Genomic DNA, 19719 nt, shown 5'->3' on the forward strand with positions numbered 1-19719 from the left:
CACATTATAGTGATGTCTGTTTATATGTTTATCTTTCTGACAAGACGGGACTAGGCAAGAGCTATATCTTTTGCATCTTTATATTTCTATGGCACAAGGCCTGTTAACATAGAGCACATATGAAAGTTACTCAGTAGCTGTTGATTGAACTGCATTTGTTTTATATAAAAAATTATGTAAATGTATATTGCCTATACTCTTTTACATGTGTGTGTGTATCTGTGTGTCTTTGCTGATATTTAATCTACCATTCTGTGCTCTTATACCTACTTGGTAAGACATGACATTTTCAAGGGAAAACAATTACAGTCTATTACATCATGCCATATATATATTCTATGTATATAGAATATGTACATATACATGTATACAGTATAGACTATATACATATATTCATATGTATGAATATCTATATAAGATATATAAATATCTGTATATTTGTAGAATATATAGCCATATGTTCATATAAATATTTATATATACAGAATATATGCATATATTCATATTCTATATGTGTATAATATATACACATATGCATATATTCTAGATATATATAGATCTATACACATATTCTATTGATGTAGATATATAGATCTACAAATATATAAATCTAAATATAGATTTATATCAATCTATCTAGATACAGATTTATATAGATCTATATATATATTCTAATTCAAGATTCCATAAAAATACATATATATTTGTAAAATTTCTGCAAGTATATTGAAATGTAAGTTTGCTTTTAACAACTAAAAAATTTTTTTTTTTTTTTTTTTTTTGAGACAGAGTCTCACTGTGTTGCCCGGGCTAGAGTGCCGTGGCATCATCCTAGCTCACAGCAACCTCAAACTCCTGGGCTCAAGCGGTCCTCCTGCCTCAGCCTCCCGAGTAGCTGGGACTACAGGCATGTGCCACCATGCCTGGCTAATTTTTTCTATATATTTTTAGTTGTCTAATTAATTTCTTTCTATTTTTAGTAGAGATGGGGTCTCGCTCTTGCTCAGGCTGGTTTTGAACTCCTGGGCTCAAACAATCCGCCCGCCTCAGCCTCCCAGAGAGAACTAAAAAATTTTTGAGAAAAAATTATTTCAGTTCAGCAATTTCAGTTTAGTTATAGTTCAGCATGTTTTAATTTAGTAAACAAGAAAACATTATTTCCTAAGGAAAAAAGTCTTGTTTGACTATTATTGATGGGATTTTGTTGGTAAACTTTTAAAAATCCTAATATTAAAGTTCATTCTATGAGAATAAGTTTTCAGTGTGAATATATGAATGTTAGAATGTGTATTTAGTTGACGTTTGTGTTTATTTGAAGGCATGATGGTGTAATGAACAGAAGTAGCATGGTGCTAATCCATATGATGTATGACAATGGTGTCTCTGTTTTGGTGAGTAAACAAAAGACAGTGCTACTGCTTTTCAGCAAGGATAATTAATGCGGCCATAAATAGCATATCACTATGGAGCTGAGGAAAGAATAAGTCAACTTGTCATATAAAATAATTATATTACATATTTATGCTGGGTTTAGGAAGGCCTCAAAGGCCCCACTAAATATTGACCTAATCATTCTTTCAGTATTCCTAAACATGGTAGTCGCGAAGGGGAGAACAAATACATGAAGACATTTTTACAATCAGAAGGTGATAACCAAATGTCAGGTGCCTTCATTTCTCCTCCAACTGGAGGCAACTCAAACGCCTGTAGGATCTGGGCAGCTACCCTTAATAGCTAAAAGGACCAGAAGTTTTATGCCCAAGAGAGGTAGGAGCTGTGGATAACTGGAGATTACATGTTGTGGTTAAAGGCAGGACATGTAATTTGGGCAGGAAAGGCCCCGTATGTCATCTGTGAAGTAACCAAGGACCTGGGGCTGACTGGAGTGGAAAGAGAACGCCGTGGGCATCAGAGAGACTTGAGTTTGAACACTGACTCCAACATTTGGGCTCTGTGACGCTAATCATGTCACTTAACTTCTCAGAACTTCTGCCATCTCATCAGTCTAAGAGAACCATACCTATGTCAAAGGGCTGCTGTGAGGAATAATTAGAGGAAGTATCTAAAGACCTTAGCTCGTTGGCTGACCCCCAAGAATTGCTCAGTAACAATGGCTTTTGATTCTAGGCTTTGCACACAGCCCTTCCCTTTCAGTAAAGACCACCTGAAGGCTGTTTCTGCTCTTTTGTTTTCTTTTGTTTATTTGTTTTCTTTACTACTTAGGAAGCCAAGGAATTGGGAGTGATGGGTAGTGGGCAACACTAGAAGACAAAACCCAACTGAGCCTGTGGGACACATCTACGGAGGCTAGCAGTGTTTTCCAGGATTGCTCTGACCAGGCTACCACTAAACTCTGCCAGATGTTTATAAGTTTCCCACTAAAAATGAATGCATTCTAAGCACATTTCTTTCTTTTTCCAGTTCTTTATTGTTTTTTTCAGAATATAAAATTAAATTCTCCTTTCTTAAAGAAAATGGAAAATACCAAACCATTTCAAGAAGAAAATAAAATTCACCTGTATTCCCATCAGCCAGAGATAGGCACTGTTCACAATTCAGTGTTTCTTTTCATTTTCCAATGCATACAAATGTGTGTCTGTATACACTTACCATAATTAATAACATGCTTAATACATCATTTTGTATACTGCTTCTTATATTGAGTAAAGAGGGCTTTTGTTTTTAAACCATGGAAAGCTGGTACATTTTAGTCACTTAGTACCTTAAAGCCTAGACTATATAGTCTATTCAATGCAAGGCTGCCCAGGAAGTTGGGAGGGCTGTCTTTATAATTGTGGCCATAATTATTTTAAACCTTAATGTAGTGATTTATGTTTGAGAAGAACTATAGAGTCAATTTTTAGTTCTAGTAACATGTTTCCTTTTCTTTCTCAACCCCCTAATTGCTCTCTCTGGGAAATAACTATTTTCCAAGGATAAAAATTATTCATTCGGATTCTTGAGATACATTCTTTAAATGGGGAAAGATTCATTACACAGCTTTTCCTTCAGCTCCTTAGAGAAGAAACCCTGGGGGCTTTGTGAGAGTCTGAGAAACAATTTCTTCCTTCTTTCATCTGAGCTAGAACTCAGGGTAACAGGAATCTGATAGAATTTGTACTCCTCTCCTCAGAGTAAGTTAGATCTTGGATACAAAAATATTTTATTAGTAGTTAGAATTACTAAACCTAACTCAGTCCTGTAATTCATAATACAACTACACCGCTAATATGTCTAAGTCTCAAAAACATAATATAGATTAAAAAATGAGTTGAAGAAACATGCATTAAGGTAATATTTTTGAAAATCTTGAAAATGTACTAGACAGTATGGTATATTATTTTGAGTATATAATCATGCAGTAAAAGCCATATCAACTTCAGAATAAAATTAATGCTGATTGGGAACAGAAGGCACTTTGGTTGTCTATATAATGAATTATTTCTTACTAAAAAAGAAAACATACAAAGCAAATATGTCAAAATGTGACATCTGTTAAATATGCATGGTAGTTTCATGGTATCTACTATCAACATTTCATGAGTATAAAAATATTTCCAGGAATTCAGGATTTAGAAGTTCCAATAAATTAGATCAGCCTTCTTTCAGATAGTGAAAATGTAAAGTTTCAAGTGCTTACAGCTTGTTGGGTGACTAAATTGGGAGGAACACTATCAGGTGATCTACAGCTCCCGGAACTACGATAATGAGTCTTTAAAATTGACTTTTACAAAATTCCTCTGGCAATACTTGTGGTAATGAGAGCAGGTATTTTTTGCAGTTACTCATGCTTAGTTTCGTTCTCTTGTGATGTGTGGTTAATTCTCAGAGAAACTAATTCATTGTAATGGTAATGCGGGCTCTCATCCAGTAGCACTTGAGATGTAACAAGCATCACCAGGGCACCAAAATGGGCTTTGTGAAAGAAGAAACAATGCCCAGTGTCTGTAGTCCTTTGATCAAAGTGAGGAAAAATAGGGATTGTAGTTCATTTATAAGATGTCAGCAATCATTATCCCTTTCTTATGCTTTGAACGCTGATTTCCATCCTAATAATTCTTCAGTACTTGGACCAATGGTAATTTAAATAAGAACTACTCAACAAATATTATTCAGAAAAAATTAGTTGGACCTCACACATAATGCCTTGGAATGTTATACATTGACATTGACAGTTTTATGCCTGTACAAACTTGTTGCACATTCCATTGAGTAATCCCATATTGTAGCAGAAAACACACACACACATACATACACATTTACCATTTATTTTGCCTTCCTTAAGCAAATGAAGGAAAATTAATTAAAAACTCGTGAACTTGAGAGATATTACAGAAGAGAAAGGATAAACAGGAACTTTATTTCAAGAAAGGAAGTAGCATAAATGGAATGGTGATAACAGCCTAAAAAGTTAGACTGTTGAATAAAGAGGTTTCATTGGACTGAGATTCAATTTTAAGTGCTAATAGTTTGCAATTTCATATGACATATCAAAGTAAAATGATGGCCATTTTGTACCTGATAATGGTATTCCTGAGAAATCTATAAATCTCTTAATTATTAAGGCTTTTAAACTTCTGTTACTGAGTATCTCATATCACCTGCTGAATATTTAAATTTCATGACCAGTCCTGTAGTGCTTCATTGAAATATAGAGATTTCTTTTAAAAGATCATCCTCATAAGCTATTTGTTTGGTCTCTATCATTGTCAAGGAGAAAAAAAAATGTAGTTTGCAGAAGATGTTTCTTAGAAGCGTTACCCTACGGCATCTCTTTTACCCCATCAATCCCCCACGACCTACTAGCTGCTGGGGTGGTCTGTAGTTCACATGTGAAAGCTTTCTCTTTTTAAGTGAACCAGAATGTATTTTGTGTAGCACGAAGGGGGTTAAATTGCATTTCAGATAGGCAAGAAACTAAAAAGCATTAAATTAAAGGAAGACATGTTAGCAATTTTCTGTTTGAAACAGTATCTTGTTTAATTTAAAAATGATCACTTTTAAAATAATGCATACCAAGTTGCTTTATGGTTCTTCCATTTTTCTGTCATCTATGTATAAATTCAGAATTTGAGAATAAGATTTCTGGGTTGTTAGGCAGAATACTGGAGCTGTCCATGACACTTTAACAGGCATTATCTATAGTGATTACATTTTACATCAAATACACCTCATTCAAAGAAAAGTGATGCATGGGTTATTTTAAATGGATCTTTAACCAAATAAACCACAACAAAATGAACATAACTACAAAGTATGAATGTAGAACTTGACACATAGAGATTGGGAGTATGGAAATATATGTGTATGAGAGCACAATTGTGCTAATTTATATCTGTGTGTGTATACACACATATACACACAACATACATGTTTATATATGTTATTAAATGGGTAAACTTTATGCTTAGTGTGTTTGAAAATACAGTAAAGTACACAGAAATTATCTGCTTGAGCCTTCTGCATGTATCTCATATTAAAAATCCTATGTCATGCTCTTGCCCTGTGTGTGTGGTGTGACCTAAACAGCATGCCCTTACTTCTGATTAATTTATCTCTTGATTTCCTGAGAAGCACATTCCAGAAGGTGGACAGGAGAGTCACCTTGCCTAAGCAAGCACAGCTCCTTGTGTCCTGCCATACCCTTTCTGGTATCCTTTCTCATCACCCTACCCTCAAGCTTTCTAGGCCATTGTTTTTTATATTATAGGAGACATAAGAAATGTATGCCCTCCCTTCTGTGTTCATTTGGGACTGCCTCTGGGAAGACTTCCTTGATTTCCTCTTTTAGAGGATTCATTCCTTTCTTTATTCTACCCCATCAGGCAGGCAGGATATTTGTGCCTTCATTCCAGAATTTGTAACATGCTTACATTACAAGCAGTCTCAAGGAACAGAATTGAGTTTTACTTCTTTTGCTTTTATGTATGGCACAGTGATTAACACATGGTTAGTTTTTAATGCCTTTCCTGGATTTTATTTGATTAATGTGATTACTTATAGTAGAAGTGATTGGGAAAAGCAAAGTAGAAATACATAGTAAGATAAGAAGGAGTGATAATGGTCCAGTAGGTGAGAATATTTGTCTTCAGACCTATGTACTTTTACATCATTTACACTGAGATCATTGATAATTCATAATATATTTCCTACTTTGAAAAACAAATGTAATTAGGCTAAGCTCACAATTGGAGACTTTCAATATTTTCATACACAAATTCATTTATCCATGATTAATTAGTTTATCTAAATGGTATTGAGGCTCTACTCTGTGCCAGGCAGTGATAGGAAGTGATACCAAGTTGAACCAGACAGTGTTTGTGCTTAAGCAGCTAATGGTATGCTGGCGTGGTGGACAATGCTATTATGAAGAAAAAAGGCACGGATGGTCTAGAAGTATAAAGGAAGGGAATTAAAGAGAGGGAATTCATGAAAGGCTTCCTAGAGGAGGAAAAGCTTGAACTGAGTTTTGAAAAACAGGACCTAGCCCAAGAAAAGGGAAAATGAGGTGGAAAAGAAGCCTTCCAGTTGGGGCAAAGTCATATGCAAAGACATGGGGGAAAAAACCAGAATAGTGTGTGTTTGGCAAAATGTAAATAAGTTTGGTAATTTGGTGTGTCTGAAGTATAGGGTAACATGTAGGGTGAGAGGGGCAGGGTCCCCATTGTCAAGAATCTTCTGTGCTGATTAAGGAGTTGTTGCAGGTAGTGGAAGCCACTGAAAGAATTTAAGCATTGGCATGACAAGGCCAAATCTGTGCTTTAGATAAATCCCTTTGGCTACGCCATGGATGATGGATAGGAGGAAGCAAGTCTGGAGTCAGGAGACCAGTTATGAGGTCATTAACAAAGCCAGAAGAAAAATGATAAGAGTCTGACCTTAGTCAGTGGCTGTGAGGATAAAGTAATGTGGTAGGGAGGGAGGGAAGAGGGGAGTGGAATGGACTTAGCCTTTAAGAGACAGAAGCAACACAATCTGGCGCTCACTGAATGTAGAAAATGAAGAATAGTCAAGGTGATTCCCTATGGCTTGGATGAATGGGCAGGTGATAGTGGTGCCATTCATTGCAATAAAAAAAACATAGGAAAAGGCCAAATTGTGTTGGAGAAAGACAAAGATTATATTTAGGCAGAATGATGCCTGGGGATTAAGAGATTCAGAAATTCGAGCTTTTTATCTTAAAACAGATGTGCCTGCTATAGAGACTTGATCCAGGGCTTATCTATTATATTTCTGGTATCATTGTTTCTTTATTTCCATTAAGGATATGTATGCTATATTTTATAGATATATACATTCATATTTCCATTTTCTATAATACATTAAAATTCAAATCTTATAGACTCCTGTACTTTATAAAGGAAGTTTTAAATCAAGAAATTTGAAAGCCTCATGAGTCATTAGAAATAATCAAATCCAGCCCTTCATTTCATAGATGAAGATCTCAAACCCAAATTGCTTAAGTGACTTGTCCGAGCTCATGGAGTAAATCAATGATGGTACCTGAATTAAAATCCAGATATCCTGACTCCTGGCTGACTGTGCTCTTGATCAATGCCATCTCCCTTTTTTAAAAGGTAAAGGGAAAAATTAAGCAGGCACAAATATTGTTAAGGTTTCATGACTCTGACATTTTCCTTGTGTGAGAAGGTGGGTGTGGAAGAGAGGTGCCAGGCCAGTAAAATGTGTTTTGGCACAGGAGACATCTCGTTTGTTTACAAAGAGAGAATGACTTTCCTGGGTCCTGGCCCAACTCTGGGGCACTGTGAATGACTTTGGCAACTTTCATCAGCCACAAAAATGTGGTCTCACAAGAGTTATGACCAAGAAAAGCGATTGCAGGAGAATTTGTTCATATGGGATTTTCTGGGGTGCCCTTGATATCTTTTCCATGTGCCTCAGTGGGGGTGCTGCTACTGCTTCTTTAGAGGTGATATAACAAAAATCTGCTCCCCGATTAACACCAGTAAGTGGAAGTGTCTCCCTATTAGCAGGAAGAAATGTAGTCAGTCACAGGTAGACTCCATCACAGCATTCACTAACTCATTTGAAACAATCAATCTACACATTTCTATCTCCTACCAGGCTCAACTTTTTGTACCCATAGTATCTGGCACCAGGCTTAGTACACAGTACATATTTATCATACATATGCTAACAGTAAACTGAACTGATGCGGAGTGCAGTAAGTCTGAACTAATAGTAGAGTCTGGTCCTGGTTTTGGCCACCTGTAGGGTGATGCGTAAGCAGAATAAAATCAAGGGGTTACTGAGGGTCAGTGACCGAGGGGCAGCTGGTGGACTTCAGTGCTAGGAAGCAAGAACAGAGTCCAGAAAGGAAAGTCAAGACCCCTAAAACTGATGGAGCATGAATTGGTATTGGGAAAGGGGACATCCAAATCGGGAGCCAAGAGAGGTAAAGCAAGTAGCAGGGACCAGGAAATTGGAGAAGGAATGTGGAGTGGGCTAACAGCATTGACAGCCATTGCTGTCGTCTCAGCCTGACGTGAGTCTGAGTTTCCCACACACTGAGGGGCCACAGCCCGGCATCTGACATTGATTAGCTGTTTCACCTTGCTTTCTATAACCTCTCTGAACCTCAGTCACTACATCTATAAAATGAGATCCTTGGAGCTCGTAATATTTAATGTCTCTTTCAGCTCTCTTATACTAATGGTTTTCTTTTTTCCATAAATCGTAAATGTTCCTCAGATATCAAAATGAGAAATAGGATCCATGTCATGAATATCAGTACAGAAACCATTTTAAATGTTAGCTAAATAGATCTATTGTCTAAAAAGACAAGTGTACTTCTCCATTTGGTAAAAGAAACAGTATATTGGGAGATCTAATAATAGAAATTCCTGCAAATAATATATTTGGCCTCAGCCATCTTTTTTATAAGGCCATAAACCTAGATATAGTTGCATTTTCAATATTGCCACTGATTTATGAAACAGTGATATTAGATAAAACCATCAACGTTTAAGGCATTTTTTGCATTGTTTTACCTTTTTATTGCTTTCCCATATTTACCCTTTTACTTTATTTCATGGTTGTTTTGCCATAACTGAGTAATACCATATGCACCAACATTCAACGAGGGTCCACTTAATCCACAACATATTTTAAGCAAACAATGCCTTTGTCAATTTTTATAGGGTTTAAAATGTTATTTTCTTAAGAATTACGTGGAGAAATTATATTCTTTGTGCCTTAAGATAGGCTCTGGTTTAAGAGTTCCCTTGCAGTGATCTCCTAAAGTGAAATGATAGGGAATGCATTTCACATATAAGACATGTCAGAATCTCACACAGACTTTGGTTCTCATAAACATGAAGTACCAAGAATTTTAAGAGTCCAGTAAGAGAGCTTTTCTAAAACTCTCTCTCTGATAATGGAGAATGATAGCATTAATTCTCTGCTTTAGCCATTGGGCAAAGGACAGGGTAGGCCATTTATGAGTGAGCTACAAATGGTCGATAATCTTAACTTCTTAAAAATATTTTTCTTTGTCTAGTTATAATAATACTACTTCTCATACAGTTGACTGGATATTTGTTTTCTCACCATGTATAACCTTTCCCAGGATTTGACAGCCATCAGTGTGCAAATGTTTAAATTAAAAAAATTTTAAAATGATCTATCATTGAACAAGTTTCCGCTCATCATTTCTGTAGCTTTCATTTTACATATTCGCTGCACGAATATTGTGTTACCAGAATTTGTCTATAACACCGGAGGCAACATGCTTGTGTTTGATGGATGACTTTCCTTTTGGATGGAGCACAACCTGCTGGGTAATCTATCTAGCTTCTTCCAAAGCAATATACCAGCTCTACCATCAACTCATCATGTGATCTTAGACAATTTACTTAAATTCCTTGAGCCTGTTTCCAATCAGTGAAATGAGGAAAGTAATACTTACAGTATCCGGATTGTTGCAAATATTCAATGAACTACATATTTGTAAAACCTGGCACATACCTAGCCTCACTAAAGACTTAGTATGTTATTGTTATTCCTATTCCCATTGTTATATTTAACAATGGTTGGTAAGAAATAGAATGGGCAGAACAAAACAAACTTACGTTACTAAGAAAAAAGGTAGGAACTTATGAGAGAATGTTAAATGATACCCTTGCATTAAAAGTACTGGCAAAGTAAACTTTCCACCTACCTGGCCCTACAATTTCTAATCTCACCTCTAATTAACATGGTCTCCAATATGGTGAAGCCAAGTGAAAGTGATCCCTTTCTACTGATGCATGATTTTTTCAAAGGAATAAGTAAACGCATACTCAAGAGCTGGCTAAAAATGGAATCAATCAATTAATCAATCACTCAGCCACCCAGCCAATCCAATAACCGAGCAGTTCCCACAACTCTGAGGCTAGTGGAGCATCAGAAAATAGAGTTTAAACCTTTCTTTGATGTCTGACTTTTCTTTGAGCTCCACGAAGTCAGCTAAGGCCTCTGTTTCTTAAAACTATAAAATGGAATCAGTTCTCTCCTTGTAGGTTTGGCATAAAGATCAAATCAGAAAATGTATGTGAAATCTCTTTGTAAATATCAAACCACTTTACAAATATAACATTATTTCCTTATTTAAAAATCATCATTAATCATTTGTCATCTGTTTTCAAATCGTATCATACATCCTTTTCCTAGTCTTTTGGACAATACTTTATAAAACTCTGGAGTGGCAGTATAGTCAAATAATTTTATGATTCAGGTTGGGAGACTCCTTTATAACTCATCAGCTCTTGTGGTCAGCAACTTCTAAGCTTGAAATTCACATCTTGGATGTTTATAAAATATTAAACCTTAAGGTAGCCATCATTTTCTGTAAATATATTTTAAAAACTAGTAGGAAATATATGAAGACAATCAAATTTGTTACAACTCTTTCCTGCAGCTCGCTGATATGGCACATCAAGATGGATTTCGCAGTTACACATCTGCAGAGGAATGTTTAGAGATAAGATGAAAGCAGTCCTCCTTATTAATCACACATTGTATGTTTGACTTCTGCCTCTCTCCTCGGCCTTTAAATCAACTACATCTGGTTCTTGCTACTTAAATGTGCCATTACCTTTTGCATTAAAAGGCAGTTATTCCTAGAGAAAGCAGCCCCCTTTGATTAAAAAATAATTAACTAGAGTTATATTCATACTACTCATCATGGCAGCCCAAATGAGAATTTTAGTATAGGTTGGAGACCTACTTCATTTCCACAACAGTGTCAGCAGAACTGAGAGGCACTTTATGGCTGTGATGAATGCTAGCATGAAACAGTTATTTTGCTTTACCAGTGTTAATTTTATGGTATCAAAAAAAACATAATAGTACAGTATCAAGATCTGACACATAGATAGGATTGCAAAGCAGCTGAACCTTGACATAACCACCTATGCCAGAGGTTGTCCTCCTCTGTGAAGACCGGGTACATGGTTGTTACTATACTCAGAGCAAGTCAAGCTCTGGGGACTGACTTCTGCTAACCAGCTGCATAAGAAATTGATGTATAATTATCAAACAGATCCTGTATTGGAGTTCACTGATAGTGAATTGTCCCTCAGAAGGGAAATCTGCATAGGAAACCAAATTTTTTGTTAAGCAATGTGTGTGACATAGCAGAGTAATTCTGATGGTCTAAATCAGTGCTACTCAAGGAAATTGTTGTCATTTTGTAACAAAGTAAGAAGCTTGCACCAGAATGTAAATTATAGCATCACTTTTTTCTTTTAGAAAGTTTGCTCATATACAGACATATATATTAATATATGTCCGCAACCTATACTAAAATTCTCATTTGGGCTGCCATGGTGAATAGCATGAATATAACTCTGGTTAATTATTTTTTACTCCAATGAGGCTGCTTTTTCTATATATCAGGTGAACTGAACAGTGTGCTTCGTGACAGATAATTTACATTCTGGCACAAACTTCTCATCTCATGGCTAACTGATCACAAACAGTTAGCATACCGGCAGTTATTCTATGGACCACACTTTGAGAAATACTGGTTCTTTGCCTGAATTAGAATTACATTGGGAAGCTTTATAAAAGCTTTCCTAGTATGTGCCCTTGAAGATTTCTGGTGTGTTGTACCTCCAACTGCATTTTAAATTCTTTCCATGTAGTTTTGATGAACACTCAAAGTTTAGGGGCTGTTACAACATAAAATAATTAAGTAGTGCTAGGCTGAATAAACTAGAGGTTAAGAATATGGGTTTTGGAGTTGGGGGTTGAATTCTCGCCTGTTCTTGAGCAAGTTGTTTTGGGATTTCTAAGCCTCAATAGTTTCGTCTATAAAACACGTAAAGTTGCTAGGGGGTTTCAGTGCAGTTATATTAATGAAAGGAAAACACTTAGCTCAGTTCCTGCTACATAGTAGGCAATTAATAAATGTCAGCTTTACATGACAGATATTATCTTCACAATGAGACTTACCTGCCGTTTTTTAGGATATGCAAGTTCACGAATATGCATACATACCCTCTTGTCCAAATTCCCTGGACAAGTAAGGAACATGCCGCTTATATTTCCCTGTCTGAGCCTTCTTTTGCTAAACATTTATCAAATGTAATAGTCAAAACATTTTGGTTGTAAATGTTAAAAACCTAAATCAATGTAATTGAAGGCGAAAAAATGTTGGCTGCTCAGGGGGAGATTATTAGATCATGCAACTTACAGCTGAATGTCCAAGGGTGCATCTAGCTAAAAACATGGCTGGATCCACATGCTCAAAAGGTATCCTTCTATCTATATCACCTGGCTCTATCTGATCTATCTATAATATCTATCTAGCTAGCTACCTAGCTATCTTTCTGAGCTGGCTCTGGTTCTGTGGTAGCAAAATGGGCCCAACCTTGTCAGGTATATATGTTACCACCTTACTAACCACAAAGAAAAAAGAAGTTCTTTTATAAACTAGTTTGACAAAATTCCAAAACTGAGGCTTAATAGCCTTACTTTGCAGTGTCTTTCCATTCTCAAATAACTCACACTTGCTAAGTAAGAGCAGAACATTCTGGTTTGCCAGGCTCAAACATGTACCTGTTCCTGAAGCTAAGTTGGGACAACACTACCTGAAGCATTTGTTCTGAAGGGGTAAAAGATAATTTCCCTAAAGAAAGTTAAGGGATGTGATAAGGAAAAGGGAAACACATGATGTAGAATCCAAACTGACAGACGTTTATTACTCTGACCTACTCTCTTTTCCTCTACCCTTCCCTTGTCATTTAAATATATTGATTCAATTGAAATAAAGCCAAGATTTGGCCCGGAGACCTTAAATTTGTTAAGATAATTTTCATATATTTATTCTAATCTATTTTGTATTTGTTTTATAATAAACTTTTATAGGTTGAAATTTCCTCCAACGTCTAATTGGGGAATAAAGAAGGAAGGGGAATATCTTATATTGACCAAGAACAGATTCAGAATTTATTAATAGCATTGTGAGTTTGAGTCTAAACTTTCACTTTTGTTAGATTCATATTTGATAAATAGAAATAAGCAAGGGATGATGTTAGAAAGTGAACTGCCAAAGTCTCACGAAGGGGAATTTACATTTAGACTATATTTATTACATGATAATAATGTTACTATGGATTATTAAATAGTGGCTGTGTTATGGTTCACTACATCAGTGAAAATCACGTAGCTGTTAATGATTTGGAACCCGGCTTGCGAAGCACGACTTGGCAGAGCTATCAAGAGGTTGAAAGTGTTGGTATGAGAGTTAAGGACTTCAGCGCTCAAGTCCAATCTGGCTGTTTCTGTGGTGTGTGGCCTTGGACATGACTTCTCTGGGATGCAGTTTCCCCGCATGTGTAATTGGGTAATGAAATGCAGTCACCACGCAGTGGTGGGGGAGAATTAAGTGCACTGACAGGGAGGTGCAGGCTTCTTCTGTGTTTTTCAAGCAGTGCATATGCGTAGCTTTATTCTCCCAGCTGTCTAACAGGCTCCCATGCAGTAAGTCACTAAATAATTCTTCTTGGCCCCATGGTACCATTTGTTTTACAACTATGGTGTTCTCTGCGATGGTGCCATAAAGGACTAAATGTTACCCAAGGCAAGAAAGGCCAAGACCAATTTATGGGCTGTGCCTATTTTTGAGTTTGCAAAGGAGCACGGAGAATGGTTATAGCTAGCGCTCAGGCTCTGCAGCTCATTTCATACATCGTCATTTATGTGTTAATATTCCTCTTAAAGGCTTTTGTTTTGATCGTCTGCTGTCTTCCTACTCCTCATCCCCCCAATGCAGCATGATTTTTTATTTATCATTACAAAAATTGAAACAGCAGGCTGAATTTTTCTGAGATGAGTGATCAGCATGGTGTAATGGAAAAAGCAGAGCACCAAGATTTAGATTTAAATTATTGTATGAGCTCTGCTGCATTTGTGCTGGGTGACCTTGGGTTCGTCCCTGACCCTCTCTGATTCCGTTGCCTGAGCTATAAAATAAACAGAACAATGACGCTGACTGTGTCTAACTCTCATCTTTGCTGAGAGGGTTAAATGAGATAATGCCAACAACAGAAAGCATAATCCAAGTGCAAATTATCGTTATGATTGTGATTATTGTGTATGTGTATCATTTTATTAGGAGTTTGTTGACAACTAGATTCCTGTGTGCTCTGCTTCCATTTCCCCAGCTCCCAGAGATACAGAGGATCCCTGCCAGATGGCTGATTTGCCAGCTGCATCTTGTTTTGTCATTGTAAATATTACATGCCCCAACTGGGAGGCTTTGCTTATAATGCAATAAGCTTTGTCCTTTATCTCTTGCAGCTCGAGAATTACATTGTGGAAAATATGAAGTCGGAGATGGCCCAGATACAGCAGAATGCGGTTCAGAACCACACGGCCACCATGCTCGAGATAGGAACCAGCCTCCTGTCTCAGACTGCAGAGCAGACCCGAAAACTGACAGATGTTGAGACCCAGGTACACCCCCCGGGGCCAGAGTCGCAAACTCAACCAGGAAGGGTTTTGTGTGTGTGTGTGTGTGTGTGTGTGTGTGTGTGTGTGTGTATGTGTGTGTGTTTTCTTTTAGCTTGCTCCATAAACACAGAGCACATTTCAGCACTCGGATTGGGGAAACATATACACTTTTGTTTATTGGTAATAACAACAATGACTGCTTGACATGCTATGCATGTTTCTTTTGATTTAATGAGGGTTCGTATATTTAGCTTTGTATGTGTTTGCGAAAACAGGGCTGGCAAAGGACCTAATCAGTGTTTAAATTGAAATAAACACTGCAGCTACCAACTGTGATATGATATGTGTCAAACAAAATAACCACTTGGGTTAAATTGGTGCCTTTGATGTGCATTTTTGACCTGTCTTGTTTTGTCTCTGGTAATTTTCTAGCTGTAATGGCACCTGCAGAGGGTTTGCGCATTCAGTGGATAGAAAGGAAAAGCCAAATGACTGATCAAGAGAGTGAGAATGAGAGTGTGTGTGTCTCCCTACCAGGGACAATGACATACTTACGTGAGCACAAATCAATAAAAACTAGGGATGCCCTTTGACCATCACTGTCACAAACCCACCATCACAGTTTAGTGCAAATAGCAAATAGCAGTTTGATGACTAGAAGATGATTTCTTGGTCCCCTTTTAGCTATGAAAATGGCCATTCAGTTATCATTCTGAAACTCAGGGGATGACTATCTCAACGTAGTTGATTTCTGGCATCAAAGCTGAAATATGCCAATTCAAAAATTAGGTGCAATTTTATTTCTAATTTATTTCATTTGTGTTAGTGATATCACAGATATGTGGATATTTAAAGAAAAATAACAATGATAATTTATGTGGACAGAGCCTTTTATATAACACAAACAACTTTCCATGTACAAATGGTTTTTATGAAAATCATTTACAGTAGATGGTTCAGAAAGTTTGAATGATTTCTCACATTGATACAGCTAGTGAATAAAATCTAGGACTCAAACTCCAGTCTTATTTCTCTCCCCCTTAATTAGTAATACTAATAATTAACTAAAACTAATAACTAATAAGAACTTAAGTACTGACTGCATTGGAGGAATGCATCACATAGGCTTTGGAAAAGTTTTTTTTTTTTTTGCTGCACGTTATCATCAGATCAACATGGGGGATGGGGAGGGGGAAATTTGTAACTGAAAACTACAAGACTTTAATTGTTCATCATCACACTAAGCAAGTTTCATAATCTATGCATATTGGCTTCTTGTGGTATAAATAATGTGATTGTATTTTTTCTTATTTTTATTAGAACAGAATGCTCATCTTTTCCTACAAAACACTCTCATATATTCAAAAACTGACACAATATATCTTACTTGATGGCACATTTGAAATTTTTATACATCTCTGTTACAATAAATTTTATGACATAAATGGCAGGGTTTTATTTAATTTTTCCATCCTCCAAAACCTTAGCTTGGATTGTTTTTGTTCTCTTTCCACCGAGGAATTGGAGTTGTGGAGAAAAAATGTCCCATTGTTAGCTTGTTAATCTTCACACTGTTAAGATGCATGCTCTATAAGGTTTTAAGAGACAACTTGTTTTGTCTGCATTCGTAAGGCCAGGAGATGTGTACTTTTGGAAAATAGCACAAAAAGTTCAAAGAAAAAAGAATATATGAAGCACCTAAAATTTATCTTTAAAGGCCAATGAAAGTTTATTAGATACAGCGGAAACAATTTTAAGATAGTTAAAACCAAGAAGACATCTAAAAAATCAAAAACTTATCAGAACTAGCAATGAGAGGAAAGTAGAGAAGGAAGACAATGGCTCAAACTGTGTCCTACCTTAATAAGTGAAGCCTGTGTGTTCATCTTCATTTTAATGTCTTCTAATTGTCTATGCTATTTGTAGCTGTGATGCTCCAAACCATTTTCATGCAAACGTATGCCCTCATGGTGCTTATTGAATTATTACAACAGGATGTGTTCTGCTTTGACATAACCATTCATGTGCACTCATGCCCTGATGTAGAACTAACTTTACAAAATGAATCCTGAATTATTCCTTAACCTTGATACACTTTGTGCATTTATAATAAGCATTTATAAACCATTAGATCCTTCTGTGCTGTCCAGGTATGCTCTCCTAATTTTGCTCCTATATTCATCTAACTTGACTTCACTTTGGTAGGTGTAGCTTTTCCTAAAACTGATTTCAGGTCCTCCGTTATGTCAGGAACTCATGACAATGGCTTTGCAATACATTTTAGTGTCCTAGCTTTCACAGAATGATCTTATAAAGATAAGTAACGTATTGCTTTCTAGTTCTCAGCTGACTGTCTAGATTTGCAACTTAAAAAACGGTGATAGAGCCACAGTTTTACTGCAACAGCATTTAAAGATACTCTTGTGCTCCATAAACGTCATGATCGGAAAAGAGACCTATAATGAGCACATCTAAATAACCTTGCTGGCCATGGTGAGAATCAGGAAACAACACCATGCCCTTTCCTTCCTCCTTAGCCTGCCTTACAGTGCTTTCCTCACTCTGTTATCAGTTTGTGCCAATATCTCTTTGCCTTCAACATACATCCTTTTTCCAAGTGTGCAATATAAAGGGGTTAGTTTCAGGGATTATTCAGGTCCCTTCCTATAATGTAATTCTATTTCTCACTTTTTTCCTCAAGCAAATTTGGTTTTGGAGGAACTAATAGACAAATTGCATTAAAATTCACCTGTAGTAATCTGTGCTTAGCTCAGTTCTAAGCAATTTTACATACATTAGCTATTTAATAATAATAATAGATCCTATGTAGTAGATAATATTACCATCCCTTGTTTAAAGATGAGGAAACTGAAATATAGAGAGGTGAAACAACTCTTCCCAGATGAAAGAACTAGTGAGAATTTGAACTCAGTCCAGCATCAAAGTCTACATGTTTTACCAGCCCTCTGTCTATGCTGCCTGTCTCTGTATACCCCTGCGTTCTCTAGTTTGCAGAATAGTAAGTGGGTCCAAGAAGAGGGTAAGACAGAATCAGATAAAGCAAAAGGTAGTGGGGATCTAATAGGGGCCACCGAATGCTTTCTACAAATGGTGAAGATGCTGCTGCTGCTCTGCTAATGACAGTAATGATGCCACTTATTATTGCCCTTCTACCATGTGCCAGTCACATTTTCTCATGGAATTGTAGGATCCAGTACCGTCCTTGCCACTTGCTGGCTATGTTCATTATGGAAAAGTTCCTTATACGCTGAGTGTAACTAAGTTTCTTCCAATTTTCAGTGCTTTACATGGGAACTTTAGTGTTAGAAATGAAATTTAATCAAATATAAAAAGATATTTTGAGTACTTCCTTGATGCAAGATGTTTTAATAGCTACTATATAGAATACAACAAAAAATAAAGCAAGTCTTATTTTCAGTGAGTTTAACTGAGCAGGCATTTCCCCTAGTAAATTTCCTGCATGTCTAATCCCATTTTATCATATGCTTCTCAGAGGTCACAAACGATCGCACCTATTGTTTGGACCTCAATAGCCCAGTTAGAAATATAAGACAATTCAGGAACAGTTTGTTCAATGAACAGGAATCTCTAGGCAGAAACAGGTTTCTTCTCACATCTGCTCTCAAAGGAAAACTCTCAAAGTTGAGTGACTGTATCTCTAACTTGTTGAGGGAATAGTTGAATATTCAACATTTAGCCTTGGTTTAACAGAAATGGCAGTGAAACAGACTCTCTACTGGGGAATTCATGGAAAATACTCTGATAATTAATTTCCTTACAACGTTTAGAAAAATGTTTGATAAAAGCAAAAAGTGCTTGCTGAGCCCACTAGCAGAGGGCTCAGCAAACTGTGGTCCATAGGTCAAATTTGACTAGCCATTTCTTTTTGTAAATAAAGTTTTATTGACCACAACCACACTCATTCATTTATATGTTGTCTATGGCTGCTTTCTCACTACAATGGCAGAGTTGAGTGGTTACACCAGAGACCATTATAGCCCACCACACCTAAGATATACCATCTGACGCATAGGAAAATCTGACCAACTTCTGCACTAGAATGTAAACTCCTAAGGAGCAGGATTTTATCTGTCTTGTTCTTGTTCACTGCTCTATTAGGATTTAGAACGGGACTTGGTACATAGTAGGCTCTCAATAAATATTTTTGAGTGAAATGATTAAATTAACTAACCTTAGTCCCTTAATTTCTGTAGATTTCAACCCAATACCACTACACCCAAGGGCAATAACCTGAGGTTTGTATGCTGCTAGTAATATATACCCACAAATAGCTGATGCGTCAGAATGTGACTTTAGGCAGAAGCAGTCTAGTGCAAAGATGTTCTGACCCAACTGGGAACACTGAGTAAATATATTTTTCTCTATGTTCTGAGACGCATAAGACATTTGGATACCTTCCACACTCATAGTGCTAATTTAGTATATGTGGTAAGAAGTCTGATGCCATCACTTGCAACAAACAGAAGACCTCATGGTGACATGAAAGAAAACATTTTGGTAGCAGTTCTAGACTGAGAGGTTTACTTTTTTGGCTAGAGGGAAGCTGCTTGTTTATAGTTACATGGTAAGCCTATAGGAGAGAATTCAGACGCTGGAGATAGACTACCTGGGTTCCATTCTGTTTGCACTGAGAATTCACTATGTTGGTAGCTAATTTCTACATCTGTAATATAAGTACTATCTCTACCAAACTCCATAAACAAATGAGGTTATTATTAT

General features: G+C 36.6%; 1 protein-coding gene across 1 annotated transcript in view; it reads left to right on the forward strand.

The window, feature by feature from the left end:
* Window positions 1-19719, forward strand: part of ANGPT1 (angiopoietin 1) — a 307389-nt gene that overhangs the window by 161167 nt on the left and 126503 nt on the right. Inside the window, exon 2 of the mRNA XM_012645300.1 lies at window positions 14806-14961. Coding sequence (XP_012500754.1) covers window positions 14806-14961 — 156 coding nt within the window. The remainder of the gene's footprint in view (window positions 1-14805; window positions 14962-19719) is intronic.

This window comes from Propithecus coquereli, unplaced genomic scaffold (genome assembly GCF_000956105.1).
Source record: "Propithecus coquereli isolate 6110/MARCELLA unplaced genomic scaffold, Pcoq_1.0 Scaffold23, whole genome shotgun sequence".
Classification (NCBI taxonomy): Eukaryota; Metazoa; Chordata; class Mammalia; order Primates; family Indriidae; genus Propithecus; species Propithecus coquereli.